The 12911-nt window shown below is 44.9% G+C and overlaps 1 protein-coding gene across 8 annotated transcripts in view; it reads right to left on the bottom strand.

Moving 5' to 3' along the window:
* LOC124097811 (cytidine monophosphate-N-acetylneuraminic acid hydroxylase) overlaps positions 1-12911 on the bottom strand; it is a 74022-nt gene that overhangs the window by 50105 nt on the left and 11006 nt on the right. For 4 of the 8 annotated variants that reach the window (XR_006853381.2, XM_046452360.2, XM_046452361.2 and 1 more), the window contains exons 2-3: positions 9021-9224; positions 6303-6394 (exon numbers count right to left, since the gene is read on the bottom strand). Coding sequence is in view for 7 of the 8 variants with exons in the window: in XM_046452360.2 (XP_046308316.1) it covers positions 6303-6394; positions 9021-9224 (296 nt within the window). In the remaining variant the exon portion in view is untranslated. The other 4 variants (XM_046452363.2, XM_058582008.1, XM_046452362.2 and 1 more) reach the window with 4 other exon arrangements.

Raw genomic sequence — 12911 nt, 5'->3', positions numbered from 1 at the left:
CAGTCGGTATAATACATTCCAAAATAAAAGGAAAACAAAATCACATGGTCATCTCAATTGATGCAAAAAAGGCATTTGACAAAATACAACACCCTTTCCTGATTTAAAAAAGCACTGGGGATGTGGCTCAAACGGTAGCGCGCTTGCCTGGGTTCGATCCTCAGCACCACATACAAACAAAGATGTTGTGTCCGCCGAAAACTAAAAAAAAAATAAATATTAAAAAAATTCTCTCTCTCTAAAAAAAAAAAAAAAAGAAACTAAGAATAAAAGGGAACTTCCTCAATCTGATAAAGGGCATCTACAAAAACCCCATTGTTGTTTTTCCCCTAAAGGCAGGAACAAGATAAAGAGGTCTGCTCTGGCCACTTCTTCCTGGAGGTTTTATCAAACCACTGGGCAATAAAATGAAATAAAAGACATCCAGAGTGGGAAGGAAGAGGTAAAACTGCTTCTCTTCACAGAGGACACCATCTTGTGTGCAGAGCATCCAAAGGTCTCCACTGGGAAACTGTTAGACTCAATAAATGAGTTCAGCAATGCTGCAGGACACTAGGTCGATAGAAAAAAAAAATCGATGATATTTCTGTGCATTAGTAACGAACAGTCTTAAAATGAAACTCACAAAACAATTCCATTTACAATAGCACCAAAAAGTACAGAGTGCTCAGGAAGAAGTTTAACAAAAGAAATACAAAACTTACACTCCAAGAACTATACATCATGGTTGAAAGAAATTTTAGAAGACTCACAAGGCATCCCATTGGGGCTGGGGTTGTGGCTCCGTGGTAGAGTAGCTCGCCTAGCACATGTGAGGCACTGAGTTCAAGCTTCAGAACCACATTTCATAAGTAAATAAAGATTTTGTGTCCATCTATAACTAAAAAAAAAATTTAAAGGCATCCCATGTTCATGGATCAAGAAATATCCATTGTTGGTAATATTCACATGGAAATACTCCCTCAAATTAACAGATTGAATATAATCCCTATCGAAATTCCCATTGCCTTTAATATTTTTTCAAGAAGTCCAAAAGCTGACTCCAAAATTCACATGGAAAAATCAAAAGATCCCACTCAGAAGAGCCAATCAGTCTTGGAAAAGAAAACAGAAGGGCTCACACTTCCTGATTTGAAAATAAACCCTTTCATTGTGATCGACTGATTTTTCAACAAAGTTGCCAAAATATCTGAGCCTCAAAGAAGATCAGCAGGAAAGATGGAGAATACCGAGTACAGGAGAGGATGTGGAGGAGGGGAGCAATCACACCCAACTAATGGGCATGGGAAAGGTGTGGAGCGGCAGGAGCACCGTGACAGTCCTCCAGGTGACCACAGGCTGCCTCGTGATCCCACAGTCCCGTTCCCAGGTGTACGACCAAGAGAACCACCACAAGTGTCTGCGTGAAAGTTTGCACATGAATATTTACAGCAGCTTCACTCATCCTCGCCCGAGTGGGATGCAGCCACGGGAAGCAAGGTTTGGCCACTAAAGAGAAGGAGATAAAGATGGTACAGACTGTGACACGGACCAAACTTGGACACACTACACAAAGTAAAAGGAGCCAGCCACGTGTTGTAGTACCCCAAGTATGTGACATCTACAGAGAAGGAAAACTCATGAAGACGGAAAGCAGATTTCTGGTTGCCAAGGGGCTGGGAATAAAGAGAATGCGGAGTGATCACTGGTCACAGGGTTTCTCTTTGGAGTGATGAAATGTTTTGGAATTAAGTAGTGGTGGTGGTCGCGTAGCCGTGTAAATATGATACAAATCATTAAATTGGACACATTAAAAAGGGTGAATTTTATGGTACGTGAGTTGTTTCTTGAAGAAGGAAAAGAAGGAAGAGGAGGAGAGGAGATGGTGCAGGAGAGAGGGATGGCGGCAAAGTCTGGAATGAGATATATCAAAGTGGCTTCCACGTGGGAGAGCAGGTGACCTCTTCTCACTTCTGCCTTTCTGATTCCCAATTTTCTGATTATGGCCCTATATTTTTTAATGATAATAAAACCCAATACTAGCTGAGCCTGCCCCGAGGTGGACTGTGCCCACCGATTTCTTGGGACTCGTTATGAAATCATTTCGGTCTTGGCAGCACTGGACTGAAGAGCAAGCTCTGTTTGCAAATCTTCCCAGTCCCATGGGCTTCCTTGGTTGAGCAGAAGTCGAACTTCATGGGGGCTGGCCATCTCCTGGGCCACCACCTGCTGCCTCCTCTGGCCTTGCCCTTTACCCACCGTAGCCAGGAGCACCAGCCCCCTCCTTCGGCTCCCAGCCTTCATGGCTTTTCCAGCTGAGCCGACTTCATGCAGGTAGGGAGATCCCTCGTTCCTCTCCTGCTGCTGTGGCTCCCGAGGATGCAAGCAGGTTACCTGAGACGTACACACCCAGATAAATCATCACGCTCTGTGTGTCAAGTACTGAGAATTTAACAAGTGTTCATTTTAAAAATTCTTAAGATGGGAACTAACAATATCATTTCCACTTTGCATTTCTGAAAACTGAAACACATAAAGGTTGAGTAACTCACCCAGCATCACGGAGCTGGGACGGCAAGGCAGTGTGGCAAGCCTACCACTGTCCCCCACCACAGCGCTGCGGCGGCTCTCGGAGCTCTTGTCTAATAGACCTCGCGGTTTCCAGAAAAGCACCTAAACAGCTCTAGATTTCCAAGTAATATGTTCATAAATCTGCTCATTTCACTTCTGCAAACTAATGGTATTCATGCCTAACCCTACGTATCTGGTGAGTTTATGCCAGATAAATTTAATGATATTTATACAGCACAATAACCAGTTCCTAGCATGGAGACTTGTCTGCGGGCTTTGCAGGCCTGCTCAACAGCCCTGGGCGACGTTCACTGGGGAAAACAGGTGGTGTTCAGGTGTCCCTTTTGAGAGGTGGAGGGAAGATGAACTTGTAGCCAAAGCAAATAGCAACTGTCTCCAGAAGAGCACTCTGTCTCCTCGGGGTGAAGGAAGTGCCCCTCAGCAGTGGCTCTCTGCTCCGAGGGGGACTGGGAGGATGCCCAGGTCCTTTCATCCCTGTACAGGGTCTTTTTCTTTAGAGATGGTCTCACAGAGGCGCATGGGTGGAAACGGCCCTGGTGTACCATCTCATATAGTATGGTCATAATAATGTGAGCCTGAAAAAATTGTAAAGATGGAATAATTGAAGTCCACAGTCCAGAGCCCAGGGCCCTGCTCAGCCACTGCGGCAGGTGACCACCACTCAGCCTGCCTTCTATCACCCATGCGTGTTTGTGCATGTAGGTCTTTTTCAGAAATGGGATATACTGCTGGGCATGGTGGTGCACAGCTCTAATCCCAGCTGCTCAGGAAGCTGAGGCAGGAGGGTTACAAGTTCAAAGCCAGCCTCAGCAAAAGTGAGGCGCTAAGCAACTCAGCGAGACCCTGTCTCTAAATAAAACACAAAACAGGGCTGGGGATGTGGCTCAGTGGTCAAATGTCCCTGAGTTCAATCCCTAGTACCCCTCCACACACACAAAAAAAAAAGAAAGAAAGAAAAAGGAAAAAAAAAAGAAATGAGATATACTATACATATTATTCATAACCCAATTTTTGTTTTAGGTATCAAAAATATGTCTTATTGTTATAGTTTCTTCAATTGTATCGCTTGAGTATCTATCAGAATTCTCATGATTAATTTGTATTCAAGTTTTCTCTTCTGTGAATAGAACGCTGTGGAGGAACAGTCCTGGAGCTGCATCGGGGCCGTGCACTGATGATTTCCTTGAGATGCGCTCTGGGATGTGGGCTGGTGAACCAGAAGGAAGGCGCAGGCCTAGGTGTGCTAGGAACCTCTGGAGGGTTTGGGGTTGGAAAGCGAATGTGAGTGGATTTGGACCTTTCAAAGATTAGATAGGGAGACAACAAACAGAGGGAGACAGCGAACCTAGATGCAGGAAGGCAGACATTCAGGCCAAAGGTTAGGCACCAAGAGGAGGGTGAAGAGAGTGACGAGGGGAGGCCGGTGGACCTGGGCGTCTCCAGACAGCCAGCATCACTTGATTAGTGCGTGGATCTGGGGTGTAAGGAGACGAGTCTCAGGATGACTCCCAGGCTTCGTGTAAGTGGTAGGTGTTGTGCATTTAGAGATGCGGAAGGCTGGATGGGCAGTGTTGAGGACAAGTCGAGTTGTGCATGAGGTGTTCAGTTTGGGTTGTGCACTCACAAGCCTGTTAGAAATGCAAGATACGTTAAATAAGTAGTTGGATGGCAGAGGGCAGAATCGAGCTCAGGGATGAGGTGAAAGCCAGAGGCAAAGTTTTGTTGTTGTTGTTGTTGTTGTTTGTTTGTTTGTTTTGTTTTGGGTTTTTTTTGGTGGTGGGGATTGAACCTGGGGCACTTTACCACTGAACCACATTTTAATTTTCATTTTGAGACGGGGTCTTGGTAAGTTGCTGATGGTCTCACTACATTTCTGAGGCTGGCTTCCAACTTGTGATCCTCCTACCTCAGCCTCCCAAGTTGCTAGGGTTCGAGACATGTGTCACTGCACCCAGCTCAGGGCAAACTTTTTCAAGTCAGCATCTGAGTAAAGACGGTGTTTGGGGCCTTGAATGTAGATGTGATCACTTACATTTATAAGAAGTTGGATAAAGAGAACTGAGGAGAGAGTTTCAGGGGCAACCCAATGTTCCAAGTCCAGCAGAGCCTGAGAAGGGGCTGAGTGTGGTGCGAATGGCAGACAGGAGACTGCAGGAGGCAGAATGTGCTCTGAGCTCTGATCCCAGTACAGGGTAATTTAGGTGGCACCTTGGAGTGGAACTGACGCTGCAGATACTGTTGTGGTCGCCAGTCAGCTGGCTTTCAAGTAGGGCAGTTACCCTGGATTCTCTGGCTGAGCCCCCAAGTAATCATTAGGGGCCACTCTAAGTGGGAGGACCGGCAGAAGAACAGGGGGGGTGTCATGGCAGAGCATGGAGCGCGCAATGTGGCTGGCTTCGAAAACGGAGACAGGGAGCTTGGACAGCCAGGAAATGCTGGTCGCCTAGAGTTTCCGGAAAGGAACGCAGCCTTGCTGACCCCGCGGTGAGACCCCTGCTGGACTCCGGAGATGCACAATGAACACTAATGCCCTTGCGCAGTTCTAAGCCCCCAGTGACAGCTTGTGGTAGTTGCAAATAGGAAATGAATACAGAGAGTTTGTCTCTCCAAATGCCAAGAGGAGGCACACCAAGGGGGGAAAGTGAGCCCCTGTGCCACGCGGATGGGCAAATGACCCTGGAATCGTCCCCGGGGTGGCCGCAGGAGCGCAATGGCCACCTGACAGCAGCTGTGTTAGTGGAGTAGGACGGACAGAAGCTCAAACGAACAGGGGGCAAAGGAACAGACAGCGAGTGTGGACACCTGTCACAGGGTGCGGCTGTCAAAAGGGTCGCAGAAGCGGGAGTGGATGCAGGGCGAGTGAGGGCTTCCGTGACCTAGCAACCGAGGCTCAGCCAATCGCAGTAGGCCGAAAACCTCAAAAGATGCATTCTGCAGCCAACCTCGTTGATCCTGCAGGTGGTTCCCTTTTTTCTTCTGGCAATAAATACCACCTGCTCAAGTGGTGGGATACTGTCCAGAATTGTAATTAAAGCAATTGTGATCTGCAAAATAAATCTGTCCTGACTTCGTCCTTCGGAAGAAGAGAGGCAGCCTATTCGTCCCTGTGACTGAGCTTCCTATTCAGTCCTTCCCAGGCAGGAGGGAGGTGGGTGGAGGGGACCCCCGCACTGAGATCTCGGGGACTCAGTTCCTGTCTGTACCAGGAGGAACCAGCTAGTTTTGTGCCCTTCACTTCCCCTCAAGTTGTGAACTTGGATCAGATTGTTGAGAAGATCTACACACAACACAGTTTATCTTTTGTCTCTTCACAGATAAGACTTCCAACCAACTATCACAGGATAGTTCATTATGTTTTCCCTGTATCTCTGTTGAGAGACCTCCCAGGACATCCTTGTTCTTAGCTCTTTCGGGCTTGGCTTAGCCAACCACTGCAGGTGATTATTGTCTCATTCACATTGACTCTATCTTATCGGTCTTTGTAGCTTTCTATATCTAGCACAATATTTATGTGTTAGAGTCTCAACGACTATTTACCAAACCAATGAATGAATGAAGGGCTATTTTGGAGAAATAGCCAACATATTTTCAATGTTGGTTATTTAAAAAGAACTCTAACAGTTTAAAACCAGAATTACCCAAAGCTTCAGATGAGCTTAGAGATAGGTCAACATGAAGGACCCCAGTAGGGACAGTAGCAGAAGACATGAGTGGATACAGTTGCTATTTACCCAGCTCATCTTGACAGAAGCTCCCTGGAGGGTTAGTATACTTCATGGTGCTCACATCTAACTTCCAGTTGTGCTTTGTGCATTTAACAGACCTGGGTGAAAAACAAAATCATACTTAGGCTAATGAAAAAGTAAAAATAAAAATTAATTTTGATTAGCTTTAGATGCACTATTTGACCATGAAATTAAATTAGTTGGGTGAATACAAAATTCACAAAAGAAAAACTATTCACGGCTGATCCTGAAATATCCAAGGAAATATACTCTAATCATTAAAAGGTGATTAAAAGAATGAAGATAAACTGCATGTCAAAAACTGACATGCTTTTAAGATATCAATAAGACAACAGAATTAAGTAGTCTTCAGAACAAAGGAGCCTCTTCTGTTCAGGAGAGTTAAGAGAATAACATTGCCTGGGAACAAAGCAGTGTGAAACCAGGACCAGCCACCTCAGTATTCAACCGCTGCATCTGCAAGAATACTAGAATGTGTTGTTTATCTGTAATTTGAACTTATTGTCTTTTTAGTTGCTGTTTCAACCCCACCTCATTATGAGACTCAAACTGTTACCCAGCAGGGCTACCACCCCATGTTCATTATGTTTTCCCCAGCAAAAGAAGCTTAGCAGAGCTAAAGGGGTGTGGTTGAAGGTGGTTATAGACAGTTTCATTTCTTCTCTTTATTTTAGTAGTGTTTCCAATGAAGGCTTATCTTGTTTGTTTGTTTTATAAGAGTTGAAGAACTTTTTTAACCAAAAAATATACCTTAAACCAGAAATATCAGATTTTTTTAAAAAAATTGAAAATCATGTATTTTAACATATAAGCAAGTCATATGACCTTTCAATCTTCATTCTATCCAAAAACTTTAATGTTCTTTTTGCTAAGAAAAAAGCATATTCCACACTTCAGTTTATGACTGGTTACTTCGCCACCTCTTTTCACAGTGATGAGCAGCCAATGACCTTTCTAAATTAAGACAGAACAGTCCATCTGCAGCTACCTGCATGCTGGACCCTGGGAGGGAGGCTGGCAGAACCAGGGGCCCCTGGAGAGGACAGCGGCTGCGCACACAGGACAGGGTGCCAAGACTCATTAGACTTAAACAAGGAGAAGCACAGCTTATCAGATTTGCTGAGCGTGGTCATTTGTCAAGAAGAAGACTGACAGTGGAAGAAAGGACCGAACAAGAAGGCTCGTTACTGTTGCAGACTGCACCCTGGACAGGCCGTGTTTTCAGGTGGACAGCTGCAAAGAGAAGCCTGGGAGAAGTGACAGGGTCTGCAGGTGTGGCTGGGAGGCTGTGGCAGGCCAGCTTCCTGAAGGACCAGCTGCGGTACATACCTGCTTCCTCCTGGGCAGGAGAACCAAGGATGGGGGAACCCGCTCACCCAAGACTTTGGACGAAGGAGAAAGGCTAGAGTGGAAAAGCAGCCCTGTATCTAGATGAGCAGGCTGCGTGCAGAGGAAAGCTGCGTTCTATAAATAGCCTGCTCCAGCTACACAGGGGTCAGGGGTCAGGGCAATGACACAGTGATGAACATTTATGTAGCCTCATCATGGGCCACCAAATATTCTTTTCACTGCTTCTTTATATTTGATATCATGTACAGAGACCTAGCAAAGTCGGGACCACTTTCATCTTCATCTTAGGAGTGAGTAGACTGAGGCCCAGAAAGGCTGTGAAACACGTTCAAGGTCATTGCCAAACTGTGGGTGGGGGAGTCAGGTGCAGGCAGTTGGGGAGGAGAGATCACCTCTTAACCACCAAGTTTTGACAACTCCTTAAATGGTTAGCTAACTGGCACTGTGTGAAACGACTTACTAAGGAGAGAAGAAAGGAAATCCAGTTTCAACACTCCCCAGGGCAGAAGAGGAGACCTCAGCAGTCCTGAGTGCTGCACGTGTTGACCAGAGACAGCTGTGTTTAAGGCCCCCCTGACCCGAATACAGGGGGAAGAGAGCCAGAGATCAGACCAGCTGTCAGCAAATTTCCTGAGGGTCTTCCGGGGTAGACCTGCCAGCAAACATGTCCTGCACGTTACTTTGGACATATTTATACTAGACATTCATTGTTTTTATGAAATGCAGGTTTAACAGGATGTCTTGGGCTTTCACCTGCCAATCTGGCAGCTCCAAGGAGCCCCAGAAGCTAGTGGGCTCTGTGGTTTGCCTCTGAAGATCTAATAATACAGGGGGATGCCCCGGCCAAAGCATTTGTTCTTCCAAGAAACTATCAGGGTAGTGAGAGCTGGGGCTCTGCCATTTTTAATCTGTAATCATAACTAGACTGCCAGGAAGGAAGATGGTATCTGCCTTCCTATAGGGTTTGGAAAAGTGCCCCCAACCGTCCCCAAATAGCAAACTACCAGGGAGGGGAATGAGAACTGGGAGGAGGCTGGAGTCTTTGAAGACAACACCAGGTAAACGTGTACCCTCCCATTACCCCAAATGCTCCCAAAGAAACTCATACAACCTAGGAGTTTTACTGCTTCTCAAGCTAGGAAGAATTTTAAATTAAGAGTGCTTAGAAAGAGAAAGAAAAATGAAAGGAAACATACTTTTGAGTTCAGAGAGATGTCCGACGTAGGAGCGAGAGTAAAAATTTACCAGGGGAAGCAATCTGCCGATGGGTGCATTTAGAATTTGTAGGTGACATTTCCTGACAAATCGAATTGCAAGCAGGCTGCCCGTGAGAAAGGAAAGGACTCTTGGTACCTGCCGTCCAGATCCTCGATATCTTTGATGAACAGGCCTCCTTGGTGCTTGCACAGGTTCTTGCATGCCTTCAGGTGGTTCTGATCCTTGTATAAGATGTAGTCTTTGCCAGTGCTCTTATTTCGAAAAAAATTGATTCCTTCCTTGAGGTTGGCAACTTCAGCAGGTGCCAGATGCAGCAGGACCTCAGTAGTCTGTTTCATGCTATGAAAAGGCAAACATTTTGAAGGGAATGATTAATTGTGTCAGGTTTTAAGGGATGATCATTTGGAACTGAGAGCTCAAGAGCCCTCTTCATTAAAAATATTCTGTACATCCTAGCTCCAAGTACCAGGCATGGTGGCCACCCCAGTGCACTTTCTCCCCCCTTTAAATGGATGTGAATCTGCATCCTAGTTCTTGAAGCTTCTGATGCTCTTTGTTAGAGAGCTAGCCTCCTTGCACTTGCCTGTTCATAGTCGGCCGGCTCCTGGGTATTTTGAAAGGACTGCAGCTGCTCTTCCCACCTCTGTGGCTCAGTTGCTCCCACAAAGTGTCGCTCAGCCTGGGCAGAATGTTTACCCCAGTTCACTACTTCCGTCGATACTGCTTCCTCCCCGTCACATCTCTTTTAAAAGCCTGGCCCTATTTTCAGGTCCAAGAAGCTCTGAGCTTCCCGAGCTCCCTGCCTGCTTTTGCCCCTGACTTTCTCCTGCCTGCAACACACTCCTCTCCCTGACCTTCCCCTTCAGCCTCCAGAACTCAGTGGCCCCCCTGGCCCTGCCGGCCAAGCTTTCCCAGACACCTGGTGGGTGGAGTCCTGCCCCGCACAGGGCCCCACACGCGCCTCTTCACCTACACGTGGTACTAGGAGAAGCCCAGTGTCTTCTCTCCCACGACCTCGCAGACTGTCTTTCCGGTGATGTCTCCACCTCGTAGCTAGTTAACAAACTAACCCTCCCACCGAACTCAATTTGAATAATTTTCAAAAAGCTCCATTGGCCAGTGAAGTATTGGATCTTCTGTATTTGTTCCAAGGAAACTCCAGATTTTATGTTTCTCAAACCCCTACTTAATTAATGCAACCCTGAGTCAAAATGGAATTTAAAGTTTGCTCACAAGTTTTCATGCCCGTGACATAAAAATCCGGGCACATGTTTTATTTAACCTTTTACTTCAAACTAAATGTAGCTAAAATTATCTTCTCAGGCTAACTTAAAACTAATTTGGAACTCAAGTATATTTGTGGCGCTTTTACTTTCATTTTTAGAAGAACTGCAAAATTTTTAGATGGGGGATGGGAACAGTTGAAACAGCATGCTGGGCCCATCAGGAGCCACTTCCAGAACTCGGCATAGATCTGCGGTTTCATATGCTTCCTCCAAGCTGAGTCCCACCGTCACTTCTGTCCAAAATCCCTAGTAATTCTGTTCACAATAAACTTGAAATTAACCCCCCCCCCAAAAAAAATCACACACACTCACATTTAAATGAATTTGATAGGAAGAAATCTATTCTGAGCCTTGGGAATCCTGTTTTTGACTCTGTTCTGATGAGATCCACTCTCCAATGCCAAGCTAAACTGAGCACAGAGACCATTCTTTGAAAAACAGCAAGTGTGAAAGGAAAACCTGATCAGATGTTGTTTTGCCTGATTGAATGGCTCCTACAGCCAGATCTCTAGGCTAGGTCCCAAGTCCTGGCCACCCCTGAGGAGCAGGAGGTGCTGACTGTGTATGTAGCTGCCCCGTCACAGAGCAGCCTCGGGCAAAAGAAAAAAATGTGTGCTCCTTTAGGCTGGCTTTTGTGTACAGTTTAAATAGTTTACCCAAAGTATTTAAGAGAGATCATTGATGGATTTACTTCCTTTAAAATGGGGAACATAAAATTGTTGTCAATTCTGGTCTTGGTGTAAATAAAATATTTAGATCAAAATAAGTTTTAAAATATCTGCTTTTCAATGCTCTAATATTTTTCAAATGCTTCAGTGTTCTTAAAATACAACCTTTACAGACATATGCAAAAACATTTGTATAGGGACGTACATTTTTCCTTTGGCCTCAGATTTGGTGGCTTGGCATGGCAGTGTAATATCCTAAGATTTTGATATTTTGCTTGTCAATAGAGTTTTTGCTTCGATTTTTATTTTCAAAATACTGTGTTGAAATGACATTCACTTTGATGATTCGTTTCTGAGGTCTCCCTCATCCTTTGGATACAGGCAAGCATTTCCCTGTCCCTGCCCTCACTCTGGCCTGTTCTTCTTGATGCGTAATTAGGACCTGAACTAGGAGCTGCTTGTACTTCACCTCCGTAAGCCATTCATAGACCTCACCTGAATTATCTGCCTGACAATTCTCCATATGCTCTTTTCCCAGTGATTAGTGGAATCTAGAACAAGTATATAATAAATGAACTCTTAATATTTGCCTCAATAGGTATCACAGGAATGTACTTAGGTTGGCAAAGAGAACCCATTGACATTCTATTTCAAGGGCCTTTGGCCTGAAGAGCGATGCTTTGGAAACTGACGTAGAAAAGTCAAAATACAGACTTCAAAAAAAAAAAAAAATAGCAGAGTTGAGTTCTATGAGGTAAAAATTTCATCATGGTTTGATGTTCCCACAAACCAGGAGGGTCGCTTCAGAAGCCAGTGGCAGGGCTTCTGGGCTGGGTGCTGAGGGACGGACCGGGGTGGGAATGCCAGCCAGGCTGGGCCCACGCCAGACACAAGCCCAGATAAAGCTACCTCTCACCAACCCAGCACTCCTCCAGAGGACGCCACTCAGAAACAGCCAGGACTGTCGGTTTAGACGTCCATTCTGCTACCTGTGATTTTTTTAAACTCAGTTATTTTTGTCTTGTTTTGAGTGCAAAAATGTTCAGAAACATACGCTCTAGGAGAGCCCAGGCCACAGCACCTATCTCATGGTGTGTGTGTGTGTGTGTGTGTGTGTGTGTACCTGTGCTTGGAAGAGATCTGACACTTGTTTCACCCTCACAAGAGTGAGGTCCAAAGGAATTTCCCTATTATTCCCTGGGATGTTGATATTTAACAATACTAGTTTCCACCTCAGGAAACTAGGGGGAGAAAAAGCAAATTGAATCCAAAGTAAACAGAAGGAAAGAAATGAAATTAAAACAGAAATTCATGGAATTTAAAAATAATAAACTAATAGGAAAAAAAACAACAACAGTCTGGGGATGTAGCTTGGTGGTAGAGTGCCTTCTAGAATGGTGAGGCCCTGGGATTGACGGCTAACACCACCAAAAATTAAATAAATAAATAAATAAGTGGATGAATGAATATAATCAGACTAACCATATTCTGGTTCCTTGAAAAGATAAAAAAAAAATTAAAAATAAAATGGCTAGAATTAAACTGAGAAAAAAGAAGAAAAAAATGGTTCTCAACTTATGATGTCCTGATAAACCCATTATAAGTAAAAATGCATGAATATACCTAACCTACAAACATCAGAGTTCAGCGACACAGCACCCTGTAGGCTGTCAGTTGTCCATTTAGCGTTGCCATTAGCATTTACATGTATCACCTGAATTATCTGTCTGACAATAAAGATCTGTGCTCTTTCTAGAGATAAGATTCAGAACACGTATGCAATAAATGACTCCTGGTGACCACATGGCTGAGGGGAGCTGTGGCTCGCTGTCCCTGCACCATGGCAAAGGAGCATCGCACTGCATGTTGCTTTCCAAGGAAAATATCTAAATGCAAAATTCGGTCTCTACTGAATGCATACTGCTTTTGCATCACCATCAAGTCAGAAAATCATAAATCAGACCATGCTAAGCCAAGGACCACCTGTGTTAATATGAGAAATGAAAGAGAGAACAATACTACAGACCCCACAGACATTAAAAGGATGATAAAGGAATGCTGTGAAAATCTCC

This window comes from Marmota monax, unplaced genomic scaffold (genome assembly GCF_021218885.2).
Source record: "Marmota monax isolate L192 unplaced genomic scaffold, Marmota_monax_Labrador192_F-V1.1 WCK01_AAM20220418_F8-fsc00141, whole genome shotgun sequence".
Taxonomy (NCBI): domain Eukaryota; kingdom Metazoa; phylum Chordata; class Mammalia; order Rodentia; family Sciuridae; genus Marmota; species Marmota monax.
Note: the sequence above shows the minus strand (reverse complement) of the source record. Positions and strands in the feature narration are given on the sequence as shown.